The sequence below is a fragment of the Phaeodactylum tricornutum genome, chromosome 14 (genome assembly GCF_000150955.2).
Source record: "Phaeodactylum tricornutum CCAP 1055/1 chromosome 14, whole genome shotgun sequence".
Classification (NCBI taxonomy): Eukaryota; Bacillariophyta; class Bacillariophyceae; order Surirellales; family Neidiaceae; genus Phaeodactylum; species Phaeodactylum tricornutum.
Genome location: NC_011682.1, coordinates 502,379 through 519,710, shown reverse-complemented (window position 1 = coordinate 519,710; position 17,332 = coordinate 502,379). Strand labels below are relative to the sequence as shown.

Sequence of the window (17,332 nt, the reverse complement as noted above, 5' to 3'; positions counted from 1 at the left end):
GACGGGATCCCGTCCTTGAAATGTCAGCCCATCACGAGGAAGCAGGTAATTCTCTATCAATCAAGTTCCATCCCTTGTCGCTTGTGAACCCCTATTCGTCTCTACCTTATTTCAATGAGAGAAGAAAGACGACGACGGTCCAGATAGTAGACAGCCCATGCGAACGAACATCGTGGCGTCGAGGAGGTCTACTGCTTCTGGTATCGATACTATTCTCGCCGTTCCATTTCTGCTAGTAGTTTTCTTTGGTACGAGGTTCGCCGAACACTGCTCTCTTCACGCGTTCTCTCTCGACGGAATGCGTGCAGCACGAGCGCTAAAAGTAGCGGACACTTATTCACTTTCCCGGCGGTTTTCTTGCCCACTTCGACCTTTCTTTGGAACTGCTTTTCCGTCTACTAACAGTAGAGCGGCTTTGCCGACAAGCTCACCATTACCGTCGTTAACCTGGCTTCGAAGCTCATCATCCGCACATTCTACAGAAAGCGGTCAAGCACCACAAGTATCCATATCGAAATCCTTCAATCCAGCCGCGCTGAATGTCGACAATCTGGCTTCCGATATGGCACCGGATCACTACTCACCGTACGAGCAATGGGTACGACGTCTGTACATGACAAACCTCTTCCACCCGGTCAAATTGGGCCTCGACAATATTGAGCAGCTCCATCGCGTGCTGGGATTTCCCATGGACGACCCCAACGTAACGGTTGTACACATTGCGGGAACCAACGGCAAAGGAAGTGTCGCGTTGAAAATAGCCAAGACTCTGGAATTGGCCGATCCAACGCGAAAAGTGGGACTCTTTTGTTCCCCTCACATTTCCAGTTTTCGGGAGCGCATGCAAGTCAACGGCGAACTCATAACTGAAAACGAAGTCGTTGAGTTCTTACCGGAAATCTACCGAATGTGTCAGGAACACGATATTCCAGCCACTTTTTTTGAAATAACAACGGCTCTGGCGTTTCGCTTTTTCCATGCCCGTGGAGCTGATGCAGTTGTACTCGAAACGGGCTTGGGAGGACGACTCGATGCGACCAACGTGATAAAAAATCCAGCCATTTCCATTATCACTTCCATTGGTCTAGAGCATACTCGTATTCTCGGTGATACAGTCGAGCTAATTGCAAGGGAAAAAGCCGGAATTATTAAGCCCGGAAGGCCGGTCCTTGTGGGGCCGAATGTACCAGACGCAGTTACCCGGGAATGCGCCGCCGAAAAACAATCCGGTCCGTACTACACCGTTCCGGATATTCTGGGAGCGGATTTGTTGGATAAGCTGACTACCCAGGAAGTTCTGGACTACGATTTAGAAAATGCACGAATAGCTCGAGCCGGTTTGAAAATACTGGAAACCGAGTTTCCGAAAAAGATCACAGATATTTCAGAGGATGTACTGCAACAAGGAACTTCCACTAGACCCCCATGTCGATTTGAGCATGTGGACTGTGGAGATGGGTTGACAGTTATTCTGGATGTAGCACACAATCCTCCGGCTATGGACTATATGGTCCGGAAACTCGCAACGACGTATCCTGGAATGAGCTTTCGTGTCGTCGTAGGGATGTCTTCTGACAAAAATCTGAAGTTGTGTGGGCAGTCGATATTACAAGCTGTGCAATGTGACGCGACAAAGATCCACCTGGTCGAGGCCGCACACCCCCGAGCTGCGACGTTGAAGGCAATTCTGGAAGCAACCGGTCTAACAGATGCCCACTTTGATACGAACGACTCATCTCCGACCAAACAGATAAAGGAGGCGATAAAACTGGCCAGAACTAATGGAGAATTGCTGGTTGTTTGTGGTAGCGTTTTTCTCATGGCAGAAGCCCGCGAGGCATTGGGATTCGAAGAGCCGCGAGATTCGGAGTATATTGCTGAGGTTGCTGGTGCAGGTGTCCGCCATGGTCAAGAAAATTTTGGAAACACTCCGGAATCAGCAATTGTTGTGTAGGTGTTCGTCGTTTGGCGTTTTTCTTCAGTAATTATCTTTAGCAAGTATCTCCTTACTGTCAATCCCGGGATTCTGAACGTTCCGGGAAAGAGCGCTTCCATAGACCACCTTAAAATAGGCCCTGTCTCCCGGGGAACTTCCTGTAATATCGAGCGTTGTTCCTTAGCCAAACTTTGCAGCTCTGCAAATGAAATTAATTTATGTGGGTCATAACATTGCACTACCCTTGGCAAATTTTTGACAGAGTGAGTTGTGCAAGATTTCTGAAAAGAGTTAGTGTTGACTATACGCACGTGTTGCGAGGCAGACGTCAGAGTTTGTTCCTAGCTCCGCTAGTCCATGAGCAGAGTCCTCCTATACCACGACCTAAACAGTTGGCGTTTTTATTCGGAGGCTGTCACATTCACTGTCACTCACATTGATCAGCAAAGTTAGTGGGTTCCGTCTCGCCAAATCAAGTGTTCACACAAGCTACGATTGATATGATTTGAGCCTTGTCAAGGGCTTGTGTCTGGACTCTTCTAAGCCCTTTAGCTTCGCGATGAGATTTCTTGTTTGGATAGCTGTCGGTAGAACTTTTATTACTGCATTTGTGCCATATAAGCAATCTACTGGTTGTGGCAGCACTGCGTTCTCGTCGTCGGCTTGCTGTCTACAACAGGTCAGTACGCCTGATGCGACGACTACTTGCAAAAACAAGGAACAACGAGCAATCAAAGCAAAGAAAACATGGCAAACAATAGCTTTGCAGCCGACAAAGAATATTATCGAATCGATTTCCATGGCGGAAGCCTCAACTATTCACAATCCGGATTTATTTCAAAACTTTATGTCCACAAAAGGAACATACTATCTTAATGGACTCGCATCATGCCAGGTTGGCGACCGCATAATGCATCCCTTTGAAGCACATGGACACTGCAAATCGATGGTCTTCGACGGTCAAGGCTCCCTACATCTTACATCTCATCTGATCGAAACACCTCTGACACAAAAAGAAATTCAAACAAATCAACCCGTTGCCCGGGGCGTCATGTCGACTCTTGCTGATCCTACCACCCTTTGGGGTATGCTGCAGAATGCCTTATCCCCGACCGAGCGCGACACGGCCAATTTGGTTGCATCACTTTGGCCACCTCCGAGTGAAGCCACCGGTATCACCACAAATCCGCTGTTGATAACATGTACAGACAATGGCGAGCCCTACGTACTGGACCCCAAAACGCTCAAAACAAAGGGGAAACTGACAGAAGTTGTACCAAAGCTAGGATCCATTTTGGACGGGAAAAAGTGTTTGGCACACACAAGGTACGATCCCGTTCGCAAACATTGGATCCTTTGCGTAAACGAAATGGATATACCTGGCGAAAACTACATGGGCAACTCGACCATGATATTCTACGAGCTGGACATCAATTTTGATGTTGTATCTTCTCGATCGTATACAACTCGATTCATGGTCTTTCATGATTGGGTGATTACCGAAAACTACTACGTTGTGCCGCAGAATCCGGCTCGAATTAAATGGGCAGAACTTGGCAAGTTTCTGCTGGGTGCCACGGTTGGGACAGATATTTTCGGAATGGAAGAAGCCACCAATGGGGCATTTCTGCTCATTCCACGACACGATCCCAACCAACCGGTCCGAGTTGTGGAAACGGACGCCTTTTTCAATCTCTTTCACTTTGGCCCCTGCTTCGAAAAGGACAATGCGATAGTATTGCACGGTTCTGTGTTTGACCGATACGAATTTGGCGGGGAAATGGGCTTTGATGGTCCCACTCAAACGTTTGATCCTATTGCCTGGGGCTCATCCGGTGGTAAGGCTCCACCACCCCGACTGGACAAATTTGTCATCGACAGTACAACGTTCGAGCTGACCGCAAAGACACGGATTCCAATTGTAGACCCCTTCTCGGGTCAAGACATTCCGGTTGATATGCCAACTTTTCGTGGGGACGCCATTGAATGTCGGTACGCTTACTTTCTAGGCGCTTGCCGTCCAGAGGGTTGGTTTCCCTTCCGATCCATTGTCAAGTTGGACTTGGAAACGTACGAGACACACAATTGGGATGCCGGCGAGGAACAGGTCGTGAGCGAACCCATGTGGGTGCCGAAATCATCGGAAGAAAACAAGCTTGACGAAGGCTTTGTGCTGAGTGTCGTACACGATGCCGAAACAAAATCCTGTCGATTGAACGTTTGGGACGCGGTGACGTTTGATCAAGGTCCGATTGCGTCCGTACCTTTGGGAGCCTTGACACCCTGGTGCGTCCACGGCAGCTGGACGCCCGAGTACAATCCAGGAAAGATCAGTTGAGGTTTGTCTAGACTTGACAATGGCTTGCTTCCTGAACAAGGAATGACGCAAAAGACGCCAACTCGGATTATGTTAAAATTCGGATGCAATGGCATTGCTGTATCTATTTTGTGGAGATTTTAGTGTGCGAACGATTTCGGGGATCTTACGTAACCCGTATTTCGGTCACAATGGATATGAGCCACTCCGGTGGTGGGACTGAGAAAGCGGGAAGCGAGAACGTGGTTCACCAGTATTTCTGGCAGTGACGCGAAATCGGTGACTCATTGTCAGCCAGGTTCATCCGTGGATAAATAACAATTAGGAATATATCTTGTACGACAGTCAAATCTGTCTCGTTTTGATTGACCTATGAGTCACTCGTGTGTACGCAGTTCCGTTTGTCCGCGTCGGTCCACGAGAAGCCCACCTCAACCAAAGGGGGGGGGGGGGGAAACGGGACACAGGCACGGCGATCGTTCTCGAAGCACAGCGAGTGACATGGATAGGAGCCAAAAAAACGCCACACGTACTTTCACGGCAAGTCAGGATTGGTCCAGTCAAGTCAGCAAAACCAACACCACCAACAGCGGCCCCTCACACGCAGCACAATTTCCCAATCGTTCGACCCGTCAATAAAACACCTTACGCGTTGTACCCAGTCTCACACTCTACTCAGCTCGATCAATTTCGACCCGTTTCCCTTTTCTTCAAACACTTACATTAGCCCACTGCATTATAATGCTCGTCCGAAACGCTGCTCTTCTTGTTATCGCCATGGCGACTCCGGTCTCGGCCTTTGTGGGGAACACGGCCTTTGCGCGAACAACGAACCTACATATGGCTGGCATTGCCGACGAAGTTGATGAGTCGATTGGTATCGATGCCATTCGACGTGCTGTACGTAAAGATTTCTTTGTGAATGTGGACAAATACGACGCTATTCGCGACTGCCTGTAGGACGGTGTTGACGAGAACACACTGTTTTGCTTCGCGAAGCGCCATGTCGTTCGATTACTCACGGTCGGGATTTCTCCGCTCTTTCATTAAACAGATCAATTACCAACCAGGCGCAGCCTCCACCGAATTTGGTCGTAAATACAAGCACTTGGTGGGTGCCAAAATCAAGACAGTCGGCGAAGCCTTTGCTGATTTCAGCAGCGAACTCGGGGTCACTGTCAATCCCTTGTACAAGAACATGGTTACGGATATTGTCGGTACCACGCACCTGGTTATTGTCAATGCTCGTTTCCAACGCGATGCGATCTGGTCTCTGGGAATTTTGACCGCTCTGGACTTGTTGCTCAAGAATTACCCCGAACCCGAAGTCGGCGCCAAGATTGTGTCGGCCTTGTTCAAATCCGTCGGCTTGGACGAGGACGAAATCCGCAACGAAGCAAGAACGATTTCCGATTGGGCCGTGGGCAAGAGCAAGGCGGACATTGAAACCGCCTTGACTGGAGAAGGAGATTCTCCCGTCGCGGCGATTGCCAACAGCATCAAACCAAACGACTACTGGATGTACAGCCGGTACTTTGGCATTGGCCTCATCAAGATCATGGAATCGACCGGCGTGGAAATGGACAAGGATGAAGTCTACCCCGTTATGGAGAGCTGGATGCAAGAGAAATTGGGGCGATCGTCTCTGACGGCATGCGTAAGTAGCTCTTCACTAAGATCCGTACTTGCGTCGGTCGATGACATTATTCTGACATTGTTTTTCCCGATGAATAGGCTGACAGCGATTTGTACTTTAAGATCAAAGATAAGCTTGACATGATGGAGACCATGATGAAGGAGATCGAGATTCGTGAAAAGAAGCGCATGGCTGAGCGACTTGAAGACAAGGCCGAGGCCGCACTGCGTGCTGCCGATCGGGAAGTCAAGATGCAAGCCGAAATCGAAGCCGAAGCAGCCGCTTCGCGCGAAAAGACCGAGGTATAAGCAGAAACCTTCCCATTCTCTATTCGTAGACAAAAGACAGAGTCACCGATTCAGAATGCACATTATTGCTCACTAATACTATATTGACAGTGAATACAGAACATAAAAAAGCATCCCTTGCCAAACTTTTTTGTATCTCACATCATTCTCGTGGAGTGACCGATTTCCCGAATCGTATCTTCTTTCTATTACATAGGGTTTTGGTTGCGTCGGGTCAATGAGTCACCCATATTAGCCAGTCGCGCGAAACCGCGCGCTTGTCATACGTCACTGGCGACGTGAGCAGACCTCAGCTGTAAGCGGGCAGACGGTGATGTCAGTTTCGAGGCAGACGGAAGAACCGTGTCTCCATTTTACATTACATTAGCGTTCGCAAAATCGCGCAGGAGCAGCAGCGTCTGTGTTGTGCACCGAGAACGAAGTCCTTTAGATCTTGATTGGCCAATTGAACCACACAAAAAAAAACTGGCAACGCTATTCGTCAAGTTTGTGGTGCCATTCTTTCGTATCTTTCCAGACTAATAAAAAATAGAGGTTGCACAAAACCTGGACTCTGCCGACGGATTATGTGCGACAGATATTCAGCGAAGCAAGAAAAGTGGGAGAGGGTGGAACGGCATGAGCCAACCCTTGCTTTTGCGAGACAACGATCAACTCGACGGCATCGCCGACGTATCGCAGTAGACCTCATTTTAATCATGGGACTGTCGTTCCAAAATTATGCTTCAGCTTTTTTGCCGGCGGATTTCTGCCAGGTACACCGAAGAGTCGGTTTAAATATGGCGGAGAGTGTCGATGACATCGGGAGACTGCAAGAGCGAGCTCGGGTCATTTTGGAAAAATCGAAAGCTAAGTTAGCAAACGAACCCATAAAATCTGAATTGGAAGCGACTGGAAATGCGCTCCCTTTTTTTGCATCACAAGATCGAGGAAAGATGAAAAGAAACGAAGTAATCAAATCAAAGAATGATGAAGGCCTGATTACAACGGACGGAGAAAAGATGGCGGAGCTTTCTGAAAAGGAAGAGTGGGAAGTCCGGGGTCTATTGGACGTTTTCGAAAGCGAAATTAAATCCTCGGATGGGTTGAAAGAGCGAGATGTTGCAGCGTCTATCTACAATCTGAGAAAAACCCTTCAGAACGAAGACTACAGAAGAATTTTTGACAAGCGAAATAGATTCATTGGCGAAGATAGCTAATTGGGAAAGATGGTGCTACGTTTGTACACGGATGTACCAATTGAATAATGTTTGTACAACAAGAGCTATCTCTATGCACTACTTACTAGTAGGGAGTAGTTCACTGGCGAACGAATCCATGGCCTCGGCCATACTGATATCCTGTGGGCACATGAAGTGGAAAAAGGCATACAGTACTGAGATGAAATCTGTCCTAAATTGGCACTGAGGGCTTCTAACTCTTTACCTTTTCCGAAACTCCTCCACAATCATGAGTCATTAACGTGATTTCCACTGTGCTGTAAACGTTGAACCATTCCGGGTGGTGATCCATTTTTTCCGCCAGCAAGGCAGACCGACTCATAAACGCCCAGGCTTGCGAAAAATCGGCAAACTGGAAAGTCTTTTTGATGGCGTCACGATCTTGGACCTACAATAGCGCACAAAAACAACATTGAGGCTACGCCAAACCAGCCCAAACAAAAGCAACAGAGATTAGCATACCGACTCCCACGAGAAGGGACCCCCAGACTCTGACAATCTCAAAAGTGCCGCCGCCTTATCGTTTTCTGAAAAACGTGTGGCTAATGAACGCTTGCAAAGCAACGTTAAAGCTGAGCTAGAAGACCTTGCATTTGCAGATCGTGAAAGCACAAAGAGGAGGACCATATCTATTTAATTGAACTCGGCATCAAATCAGGGTACAATTTGATGGGCAGCCAAGTATCGGGAATCCCGTTTGCGAACGTGACAAAAAATGGCTTTTATGGACGTCAACAGTCTACCAACCAGAAAGTGATATCACGACTGAATCTATGCTCGTGAGCCTTGCTACTTTGTTTTCCTAAAATTTATTGTCACGATAAATTTGATTCCTAATGTTTCCTTCATAGAATTATCTGAATTGTCCTGGAAACAGATATCTACAAATTTGTTGTTTCACACACATGCGCACTGGGAATTGTCCAGCTCCTGGGCGGAGGAGCTTTTTATCTACAATGCGGAGGATCCTCTGTTGCAACACAATAACTTCAGACGCTTTTGGCTTCCAAGGCGCCTTCCTCAAAAGCTGCTCGCAATGGACTGATAATATCTACTGCCTCATTAATGAGGTGTTCAGGAACACTGAGACTTTTGAGCGAGTCGGCAGCTCTGACCGCTGAGGCTCCACCGAGGCGCTGCAGCAGCGTCTCGGATTTTGAATCGCCGAATTCCTTCTCCTCAACGTCGAATTTCTTTGATCCTGATTCGAAGACTGGTCGGAGCGATAGGACCACACTGGAAGCCTCTTCTACGAGACTTTCTGGCACTTTCAGATGTTCCAGGGCGCGAGCAAAGTGTCCAGCAACCAAATCAAAGTGCGTCTCGTTGAGATTCTTCTCCGCGAACAGTCGACTTTGCTTTTTGGTCAGAAGATCGACGACATTCAGATCGTCGGGTACGCCTGAAAAGGCAATCTTCATGAATTCCAACTGGTGTCGTTTCAACGCCGGCATACTGGCCTCCTCAAAAAAAGTAGCCAAGTTTGAATCGTCAAGCAGTCGAACACAGAATTCATCGACGGCGGCTTTGAGAGCAGTCTCTCCGCCAAGTCGATCCAAAAGGTCAGATGTCATCCTTAGTTAAATTGCTGCCCACCAATGATTCGTACACGTGTACTTATAGACTACCGTCGGGGAATTCGACTTTGTTGGGCTTCTGCCAAATAGATCTTTGATAAGCATCCCTTTTCGTGTTCGACACCTCCATTGCTTCCGGCACTTTAACATACTGTGAAAAAGATAAAAAAGAGAGACCCCTTCATTTTTCTGTTCGGGTCACTCTTGTCGGCTCACCTTTCGTGAATCAGCTTTATTCATGAGTCACGTAAGCGTCATAAGAAAAAACGCCTCCCTGTAAGGTAAAGTGCTATCAGCCAGTTCGGACAATGGACAAGATCACATTTGTCGGCCTAGACTATCCCATTGAGGTAATGGTGACGAAAAACACATCTGTATGGAATAATGATCACGAGGAGAGGAGAGATGTTGCTTGGTCTCAATTGGATTTTACTGCTTTACCCAACAACGGAGTTCCAGGTTGCACATTCTCGTTGTATTGGACGTTTGTTTTCGACGGTCCACGATGATGATACCAATCACAATCAATTGAGTAACAACGATCAAGATAGACCCCTTCCGTGGATGAACTGTGGCGTGCTCATTTCATCTTTTAGTGACGGTGTGATGCCAAATGAAGATGCACAGATATTTTTGCAGCGCGGACTAGTAAATGCTCTTTTACTGGAAGAACGGCATCGACTGGAACATGCAGTTAAAGCCTCGGCGATCCAAAGTCCATGTTGCGGACCCGATGTTACGGTATTGGACCGTTTGCAAGATGTTGACAGACGTATAGAGCAAGTCGAGAAGTACGCCACTCCTCTCGATCTCTTGAATGCGCACGAGCCGGTCTCCATTCGCCTCCTTTATATTCCTACCGCTATGTATGCTATACGATCAAATTCTGAGAATACGCCTGGCAAACAACGGCAACGCGCTCGGGCAGACGGAAAGAAGCGAAGGACGCGCATAGTGGATGTTTTGAAAGAGCTAATTCCGACTGAAAATACAACGATCTTGGCAGCGACTCTCGATTTCGACGACGGCTCGGTCAAACAAACGGAAGGAGCGGCTAGTCAAGCGGTGTTTCCACAAAGCGGGAAAGACGCAATGCGTGATTGGGAACCTCATATTATATATGTGGAAGGAGGGAACACCTTCTGGCTTTATCATTGTATTGAAAAAGGACACTGGAACGAAGATCTGGTGAGATATTGTACCGGCCCGCGACAAGGCGTATATTGTGGCTCTAGTGCTGGTGCTATAGTAGCGGGGGCGTCCATTGAAACGGCTTGCTGGAAAGGATTGGACGATCCAACTGTCGTTCCGGGTAGGAATGGTTACAAAGATTGGAAAAACGTTACGGGTTTGCGCTTAGTCGGCGCTACTTCGATCTTTCCACACATGGAAGACCGGTGGGCAGATACCGTACGGGAAAAACAAGAAAAGCTGCGCGAACCAGTTCTTTGTTTACGCGACGATGAGGCGCTTTGTGTGTCTGGCCATAAGCAATTGGCATACGTTACAAAGGGAGCGCAAATAGCAAGCTGATGTGTACATATTGTTCACCCATAAAACGATCGAAAAATCCAATAGCAATTGCCAAAAGAATAGGTTTGAGAGAATTTCACTTTTCGTTTCTTATATGCTGAACTACTTGCGTAGGAGCAAGAGTTGGCTGAACCCCCAATCCACCATAATGACTAGCAGTCCCGATAGAACCACGGCTGATGTGATTACAAAGGGAACTCCTCGCGGTGTCAAGTTGGGCTTCCATCGTGCACATAGCTCAGCCACTAGCATGATGATCACAATAAAGACCTGAGCCTTGATCCAGTGAAAAATTGGTGGGTATGTTACGATTTCGATCCCTCCGTTCCAGTACGTATTGCTGTTTGTCGACCGCACATCCAAAGTTGATATAGCAGTCCAGACGTTCGAAGGTGTATTTTCTTCCCATAGGGCGGCAAAACTGCGCAGCCGCAAAGTGGGAAAGAAAGTTGCACGAGCTTCCTCCCAGTATGAGTGTATATCCCCAATCCCATACTGTGGCCCAACCATGCCACCCAATATCAAAGCAATGCCAGTACCGATAGTTGTCAACAGGGGGCCGGCTAACAGCGCTGCCAAGAGAGCGGGCCACCAAGACCATGTTTGAGGGTTTCTGCCAAGCACGCGTAAGAGTTTATTTTGTGACGTGGATTGCATCGTGGCTTGGTTTCCGGCATACGATCCCCCGATGCGACCGCAGAGCAATAAGGCCGTTAGCAAGGGACCGATTTCGAGAACAAATAACTTGGTCATTCCCAATGCGTACAATGTCGCCTTGGCTTGCGGAAGCGTTGAATTGATCATACTGCGCACTTTGAAGTTGACTCCCATCATTGTGAAGGTGCTCGGTTCTTCACCCGTCAACATATTTATCAAGGGTTTAACTTCTTGGTCGACGATACTCAAAACTTGATCCGTAATGTCCAAACGGCGCAGCAAATCCGCACTCAACATGGCAATCGCGAGCCCACAAGCGGTAAAGGCCAGCGCAATTAGTGGTAGACTATAGAGAATATAATCCACCAGACGTTCCCCAAAACGCTCCAAAAAGGTGGTTCCAAATAAATTCGGTTTGCCGTAGTGGTGTCCGGAGGCATGATCACTAGAGCGGTCGGCGGGTTCGAGTCGAACAATCCGACCTTGTTGGGAGAACTCGGATAGTGTGGTGGATCCGTCCCCATTGTTGCTCTCCTTCCCGGGAGAGATTTTTCCTAAAACGATCGACGCTAGTTCGGGTTCATGCGAAATCAACAGCAAGGCCGTACCGTGCGTTTGTCGGAGCCGAAGCAATTCTTTCGCGACGCTTACAGCGACGTCGTAGTCGAGTCCGGCAAAGGGTTCGTCCAAGACAATGACACGTTTGCGTTGGGCGAGTTGTAAGGCGAGGGATGCGCGTCGTCCCATGCCTCCGGAAAGTTCACTGGGTTTTTTGGCGGCGTCCTTGGCGTAGTCCAACCCCACCGACTCGAGCAGATTTTTGATCCGAACGTCGCGGGCTTGTGGTGACGGAAAGGACTCGCGGTGCAACGCTACGACGAGATTTCCGGCGACGGAGAGGTCATCCAAGAGTGTGGTCGTTTGGAACAAGACGCCGCAGTGCTCTGCTACTGGTATGCCGTCGCGCCAGGACAATTCCACATTCATGTGGAGCTTGCAATGGACGTTTACGGAAACAAGGTCCGCGACGGACATGGCCAAGGTGGTCTTGCCGACTCCGGAGGGACCCTGCAACCAAACACAGTCTCCCGGATGGAGTTCGAACAGGATTTCACCCTGCTGGAAAGGACACCGTGGACCGTTTCGGTTGGCACGAAGTGTTACCAAAGGGCAAGTGCTGTCTGATTGTTTGGCGGTCATGACGGCCCTCGTGCACCCGCAGTGCTGTTCTTTCAAAGGATTGCCCAACCAAATGTGCGCGTGTACGTACACCTTTCAGGGCCTGGAGGACCTGGAGGTCTCAGGTTTTGGATTGTTGAACCCACCGGTACCTTACAATTAGTCGCCATTTCCAATGAATCCAGCTGCCCAATCGACGGACTGAAAATGTGAGTGTAGTATCGTGTCTTGCCTATGTCTGTAGCGACAAGCTACTCGTACAAACGAATCCTATTTGCGGCGAACCAGTAAGTAGGCTTGGTTGCGTCGACGGAAGCTATAGAAAGTAAGCAGTCACGTAGCTCGAATTTTTTATATAGACTACAATTCTATTTATAGTATAAAAGAATTTTGGTATTCCGCAGGCTAAGTGTCTACGTTCTGATACTACAAGACTCTCAAGTCGTGCGGCCGAGAATCAGAGCATCTTCCCCGCGGAGCTTTCCCGTCCGTGACACATACATACCTATACATATATCGAACCGCGCACTCTTTGCGCTGTACTTGATTCGCGCGCGTTGCCGTTTTTGGCACGTTGACAGCGACTCCCCGTGGTGTACAACGAAAAAAACGGTCACTGTCACGGTCAGTCCATCGGAAAGCGTCCGAGTTCCATTGGTGTTCGCATATAGTAAACCACACTCGTCGTCCAACCTAAACTCGAGTATTGTCGACGGAATCAATCCAAGCACGGTAGACAAGAAGAAGATATTTTGCCCCAAGCCCAAAGGTCCCGGTAGCATCATGATGCGGGAAGACGAGGACGAAGCGCTGGTATCCGCCAAGGGCAGCGCTTACAAACTGGATTGGGTTGAACGCACCGTGCAATTGGCACAGACCTGCAACCAAATATTGTCGGCCAACGCTTGTCGTCTCTGTTACGTATACGTTGATAAGCAGGTCGAGTACGAAACTCGACAACAACAACCGTACGAGGGGAACGGACGCGCCGCCAACTCGAATCGCTCGCCTCATCCACTCCCTGGGGCGCTTGAGCGTGTGTGGACTCAAACAGCAACCTCCCCACACTTTTCCATGGAAGTTGACTTTTATCGTCAGTTATTGTTCGACGAAGATTCCGTCGTGGATGCAGTCAGTGAGAGAGACCCGGATTCGAAAGACGAGGAAGATGATGAAACAGAGGAAATAGACGAAACCCTGCGCGCCATAGCTACCCAATGTAGTCGATGAACCGTGAAGCGAGCTGAACGGGAAGCACTTTCGGTTTTGGTTTCGTCATCCTCAGATCTCCACGTCGACTCGCTCTCAATTGCCGGACTGCGCAGCTTACCTAGGTATTTGACAATACAATTGATGAAAGAAGACAAGGCATGGTGCAACCTGTTTACAGAATATGGGAGAAAATAGAAACGCTTTTGTGAGGGGTCGTAGTCATTGCGAAATTGACACCAACTATGTCCTCCGACTGTGGAAACCAAATTTCAGGATTCGCGCTAACAGTAAGACCTCGCTTACAGTTAACTATAAACCGGAACGTGTATTCTTTTTTAAGATGTAGCAAACAAATTTTTCGAGTCGTGATCCCCGCGCAGTTGCTAGATACGATGAACTTGATTATGGAGACGCCTCATTGCTGCAGCTGAGACCATGGCTTCCTACGATGCTTAGATCATGCGAAAGTCGCAAAGCCATGCTGACAATAAAAGCTTTCGCAATCGTAGAATATTCTCGCCAACACATTTGTTTCGTCGGTACGTAAAACATATCAAATTACTTTAACCATTGAACGGAAGAGTGCAACATCTAGAACGGCGCTTCGTTCGAGCCTGTACCAGCCGTCATCCCACCGGATTGCGCCGCAAAACCCTCATCATCATCGTCTTCTCCGTCGTCATCATCGTCCACCGTGACCCAATCAATTTCCATGGCCTCCTCTTCACGAACTTCTTCCTCCATCGCCAGTCGGTTGTAGTCCATGCAGGCAAAACGATCCCAATCGCACTCAAATTCATCCTCCCGTTTCTGTCGCTCAGCAAACGGATCACGTTGTTCAAACATGAGGTATTTGTTGAGATTAAACAAGGCGTCAAAGAGAGCGCCGGATACATTCTTACACTCGGGCTGCAGAAAATCTTCGGCCACAACGTGATCCGTGTTGGCCGGTTTAATCATGTCCATCATCTGACACAACATGTCTTCGAAGGGGACAACTTCGTGGCCCATACACTGCATTCGGTGCAGTTGGACGGCATAAAAACTGCGCATTTCCATATTGTTCAGTTTGCTGTCACCGTCCACATCGACACAGGTAAACCAGTAACGTACACTGATCTCGTTCGACTTGTCTTCTTCCGACAGCATGAAATAAATGAAGTCTTCGTACGAAATAAACTCTCGGTTGACCTTATCGTTCTCAAAAGGCCGCGGAGCGGCTTCAAATATGCGATCCACGATCATGTGGGACAATGAATGATCGCCGTACTTTAGCAGATCTTCTCTCGTGATGCGATAGTCGCGATCGTGGTCCAGCTCCCAAAAGCGACAGTACAAAACGTAAAAATGCTCGTACGAAAAGTATCGAGTGACCTTGTTGATATCTTCTTCCTCGTCGACTTGCTGAAAAGCTTCGAGTAGGTCAGATCGTCGAATTTGCCGCGAGGTAATTCGGCCCGAGTGCGATCGGTTGACGACGTAAAAGATGCGTGTTATCACCGTAATTGCGTATTTTTCTTGAAACTCTTGATGACTGCTGAGAAATTCGAGGCCCGGATGATCGGCCAACAGCGCTTTGGTAAACGGCAAAAAATCATCCCGAATAATATAGTCTCGATCTGGTGCTTTGATTAGGTTGAAAAAGCGATCAATTTCATCGTATGGCTCCATTTGCGTCATCCAGAACCATTCCAGCATGGCGAAGGAGACACAGAGGATCGGTGCGTGAGTATGGTGATCAGCATTCCAGAGATCTAAAATGCGTTGATACAGAGGACCATTGAAAAACGAAGGGAAGCGGCATATTTCCTTTGTTATCCGTCCAAAGCTTTCGATTGGAACGTATTTGCGCGCAAAGTCGTCGGGATCTGAGGCAGTGGACGAGCCCGACGATGTCACCAGTGGGTCCTGACCTAGTTCCAGAAAAACAGCCGTAACTTGATCGCGCACACACGGGATGTTGGTAGCACTGACCGATTCCTCGGTATCAGCGACGACGGCGTCTGCACTCTTCGTATCGCTACCGCTGTGGAGCGGCTCCCACGTGTCCTGTTGAGCTACCGGCGTTCGCCGCCGTCGACGAATCCTTCCTGATCCTGTAACGGGATAAAATGGCGGGACGACGGTACGAGGACTCGACTGTGAATCTTGATCGTCTTCTTCCGAAACTTTACTCTCTTCCTCGTGTTGTTTAGCGGCTTCGTCCTGTCGATAGTTCTCCAGCAGGGCACAGACGTTTTCATAAACATCGTCTGTACCTAACCAGGAAACGAGGAGCTCGTCCATTTTGATCACCGCTGCCATGGTGATAGGCAAAATATTACGGGCTAATGAACGTGAAGTATAAGCCTGTGTACTGCTCCTAAAAAGGCTACCGTTGCCTAGGTCCTTGATCAGGTTGTGGCTTGTGTTGGAGCACGGCAAAGCGAGTGTCCTGGGGGAAAAAACGGCGCCTGCTTGTCGCGAGGAAGAGAAAAGAGATACTGGACTCAGATTACATATTTAGCATACTCCATACAAGAGTTCAAAGCGCGAGACTACTTGGAAGTGAAAACGAACTATGTGAGTATCCAATGGGATTGATCATTATCTCGGTCGGTGGCTGGCAAGACTGAAGACCTCCAGTCACACGGGTTTGAGAAGCTTGTATGAACCAATCTACCCAAAGGAGAATAGTAAAAGAAAGAGAAAACTCGCTAACTGTAAAGGGGATGGGAAAAAATGGAAAACTTCTAGAACGTGTTCAGTCTAACAGTAAGTAGCTTCGATTGGCGCCAGTATACTATTAAGTATTCAAACTATTTTGACTAATGTAAACACCTTGAAGTCGACTAAGATGCCGACCGTTGCTGGTCAATTACCCAACAGCAGTTGCTCACATTCATTCGCCTGTGAACAACTGTGGAAATGACGATGGCTCCAGTTTCCAAACAGTAAATTTAATACAATCAGCTCCGTACGAAAGGTTTAAACTATTGTTTACTTCCCTTCAGAGTTCTCTTGCTCCCATTCTACCTCCATGAAAAGGAAAAATCTGCCGACAAACGTACGGCCCCGACATGGAAATATGCAATTCCAGCCCAAATGACTACAATGAGCTAGAACATAGAAAACCCCTAAGCGTCATCTGTCTATTTCCCCTACTGTTTGCGGTTCAATCAATTACCTACCGTAAAGGACGGAACTTTATGCACTCGAATCTACATCAATATCCGGGTAAAAGCATAAAAATGTGTCTTTTACAACCGGGTCCTTCTTAATACAAAATGAGAATCACATTTACCTCAACAAACGAGGTAAAACCGGCACAAAGCTCGCTATAATTCTAAGCCTTAACCCTATTTTTCATTTTAACATCAAAATCCGACTTGAAAATGAAAGTGTACATAGCAGTTTTATAGGATTATCAGAAATAGATCGTTGGGAAGCTGCGAATGAGACAAATCCATGTGTGGGGTTGGTTTTATGACTGGTTCTGATTTGGTGTGTCTCGTAGCAAGTTTACATGAGTTTTCGGAAAAGGCATGAAGTTCCGTCCTGCACGAAGTTCCGTCCTTTACGGTAGCACACATCGTTTTGGGGAACAATCCGGACCATGGGAGAGGTTTGATACCAAAACAAACTTGTTTCCTTTGTGGTGGCAGGGCAACATCTCTCATCAGACGACCAACTATAAGTATCTTGGAGTTTTAGTTAGAATATATTTAATAAGAAAGGATGCAGAATAAAGCTACTTATACTATCCACGTTCTGTCCC

General features: G+C 48.0%; 10 protein-coding genes across 10 annotated transcripts; 6 read left to right on the top strand and 4 right to left on the bottom strand.

Moving 5' to 3' along the window:
* The first annotated feature begins 80 nt into the window (after positions 1–80).
* PHATRDRAFT_47685 (predicted protein) lies at positions 81–2,009 on the top strand. Its single transcript, XM_002182047.1, has one exon. The coding sequence runs from the start codon at positions 158–160 to the stop codon at positions 1,952–1,954; it is 1,797 nt and encodes a 598-aa protein (XP_002182083.1). The 5' UTR covers positions 81–157; the 3' UTR covers positions 1,955–2,009.
* Positions 2,010–2,735: 726 nt separating this feature from the next.
* On the top strand, positions 2,736–4,274 carry PHATRDRAFT_37960 (predicted protein; the record flags this gene model as incomplete). Its single annotated transcript, XM_002182046.1, has 1 exon — positions 2,736–4,274. One exon carries the CDS (start codon positions 2,736–2,738, stop codon positions 4,272–4,274), a length of 1,539 nt encoding a protein of 512 aa, XP_002182082.1.
* Positions 4,275–5,030: 756 nt separating this feature from the next.
* Positions 5,031–6,197, top strand: PHATRDRAFT_37959 (predicted protein; the record flags this gene model as incomplete). The annotated part of the gene is made up of 3 exons (XM_002182045.1): positions 5,031–5,153; positions 5,308–5,910; positions 5,988–6,197. 3 exons carry the CDS (start codon positions 5,031–5,033, stop codon positions 6,195–6,197), a joined length of 936 nt encoding a protein of 311 aa, XP_002182081.1.
* A 566-nt stretch (positions 6,198–6,763) lies between these two features.
* PHATRDRAFT_37958 (predicted protein) lies at positions 6,764–7,396 on the top strand (the record flags this gene model as incomplete). The annotated part of the gene is made up of 1 exon (XM_002182044.1): positions 6,764–7,396. The coding sequence occupies one exon, from the start codon at positions 6,764–6,766 to the stop codon at positions 7,394–7,396; it is 633 nt and encodes a 210-aa protein (XP_002182080.1).
* A 214-nt stretch (positions 7,397–7,610) lies between these two features.
* Positions 7,611–7,805, bottom strand: PHATRDRAFT_14356 (predicted protein; the record flags this gene model as incomplete). Its single annotated transcript, XM_002181888.1, has 1 exon — positions 7,611–7,805. A coding segment is annotated over one exon (195 nt), but the record flags the coding sequence as incomplete, so codon positions are not given.
* A 601-nt stretch (positions 7,806–8,406) lies between these two features.
* On the bottom strand, positions 8,407–8,991 carry PHATRDRAFT_37957 (predicted protein; the record flags this gene model as incomplete). Its single annotated transcript, XM_002181887.1, has 1 exon — positions 8,407–8,991. The coding sequence occupies one exon, from the start codon at positions 8,989–8,991 to the stop codon at positions 8,407–8,409; it is 585 nt and encodes a 194-aa protein (XP_002181923.1).
* A 387-nt stretch (positions 8,992–9,378) lies between these two features.
* On the top strand, positions 9,379–10,527 carry PHATRDRAFT_37956 (predicted protein; the record flags this gene model as incomplete). The annotated part of the gene is made up of 1 exon (XM_002182043.1): positions 9,379–10,527. One exon carries the CDS (start codon positions 9,379–9,381, stop codon positions 10,525–10,527), a length of 1,149 nt encoding a protein of 382 aa, XP_002182079.1.
* Positions 10,528–11,754: 1,227 nt separating this feature from the next.
* On the bottom strand, positions 11,755–12,294 carry PHATRDRAFT_5954 (predicted protein; the record flags this gene model as incomplete). Its single annotated transcript, XM_002181886.1, has 1 exon — positions 11,755–12,294. A coding segment is annotated over one exon (540 nt), but the record flags the coding sequence as incomplete, so codon positions are not given.
* A 749-nt stretch (positions 12,295–13,043) lies between these two features.
* Positions 13,044–13,912, top strand: PHATRDRAFT_47680 (predicted protein). Its single transcript, XM_002182042.1, has one exon. The coding sequence runs from the start codon at positions 13,147–13,149 to the stop codon at positions 13,591–13,593; it is 447 nt and encodes a 148-aa protein (XP_002182078.1). The 5' UTR covers positions 13,044–13,146; the 3' UTR covers positions 13,594–13,912.
* Positions 13,913–14,298: 386 nt separating this feature from the next.
* On the bottom strand, positions 14,299–15,411 carry PHATRDRAFT_1745 (predicted protein; the record flags this gene model as incomplete). Its single annotated transcript, XM_002181885.1, has 1 exon — positions 14,299–15,411. A coding segment is annotated over one exon (1,113 nt), but the record flags the coding sequence as incomplete, so codon positions are not given.
* Between the last annotated feature and the right edge of the window lie 1,921 nt (positions 15,412–17,332).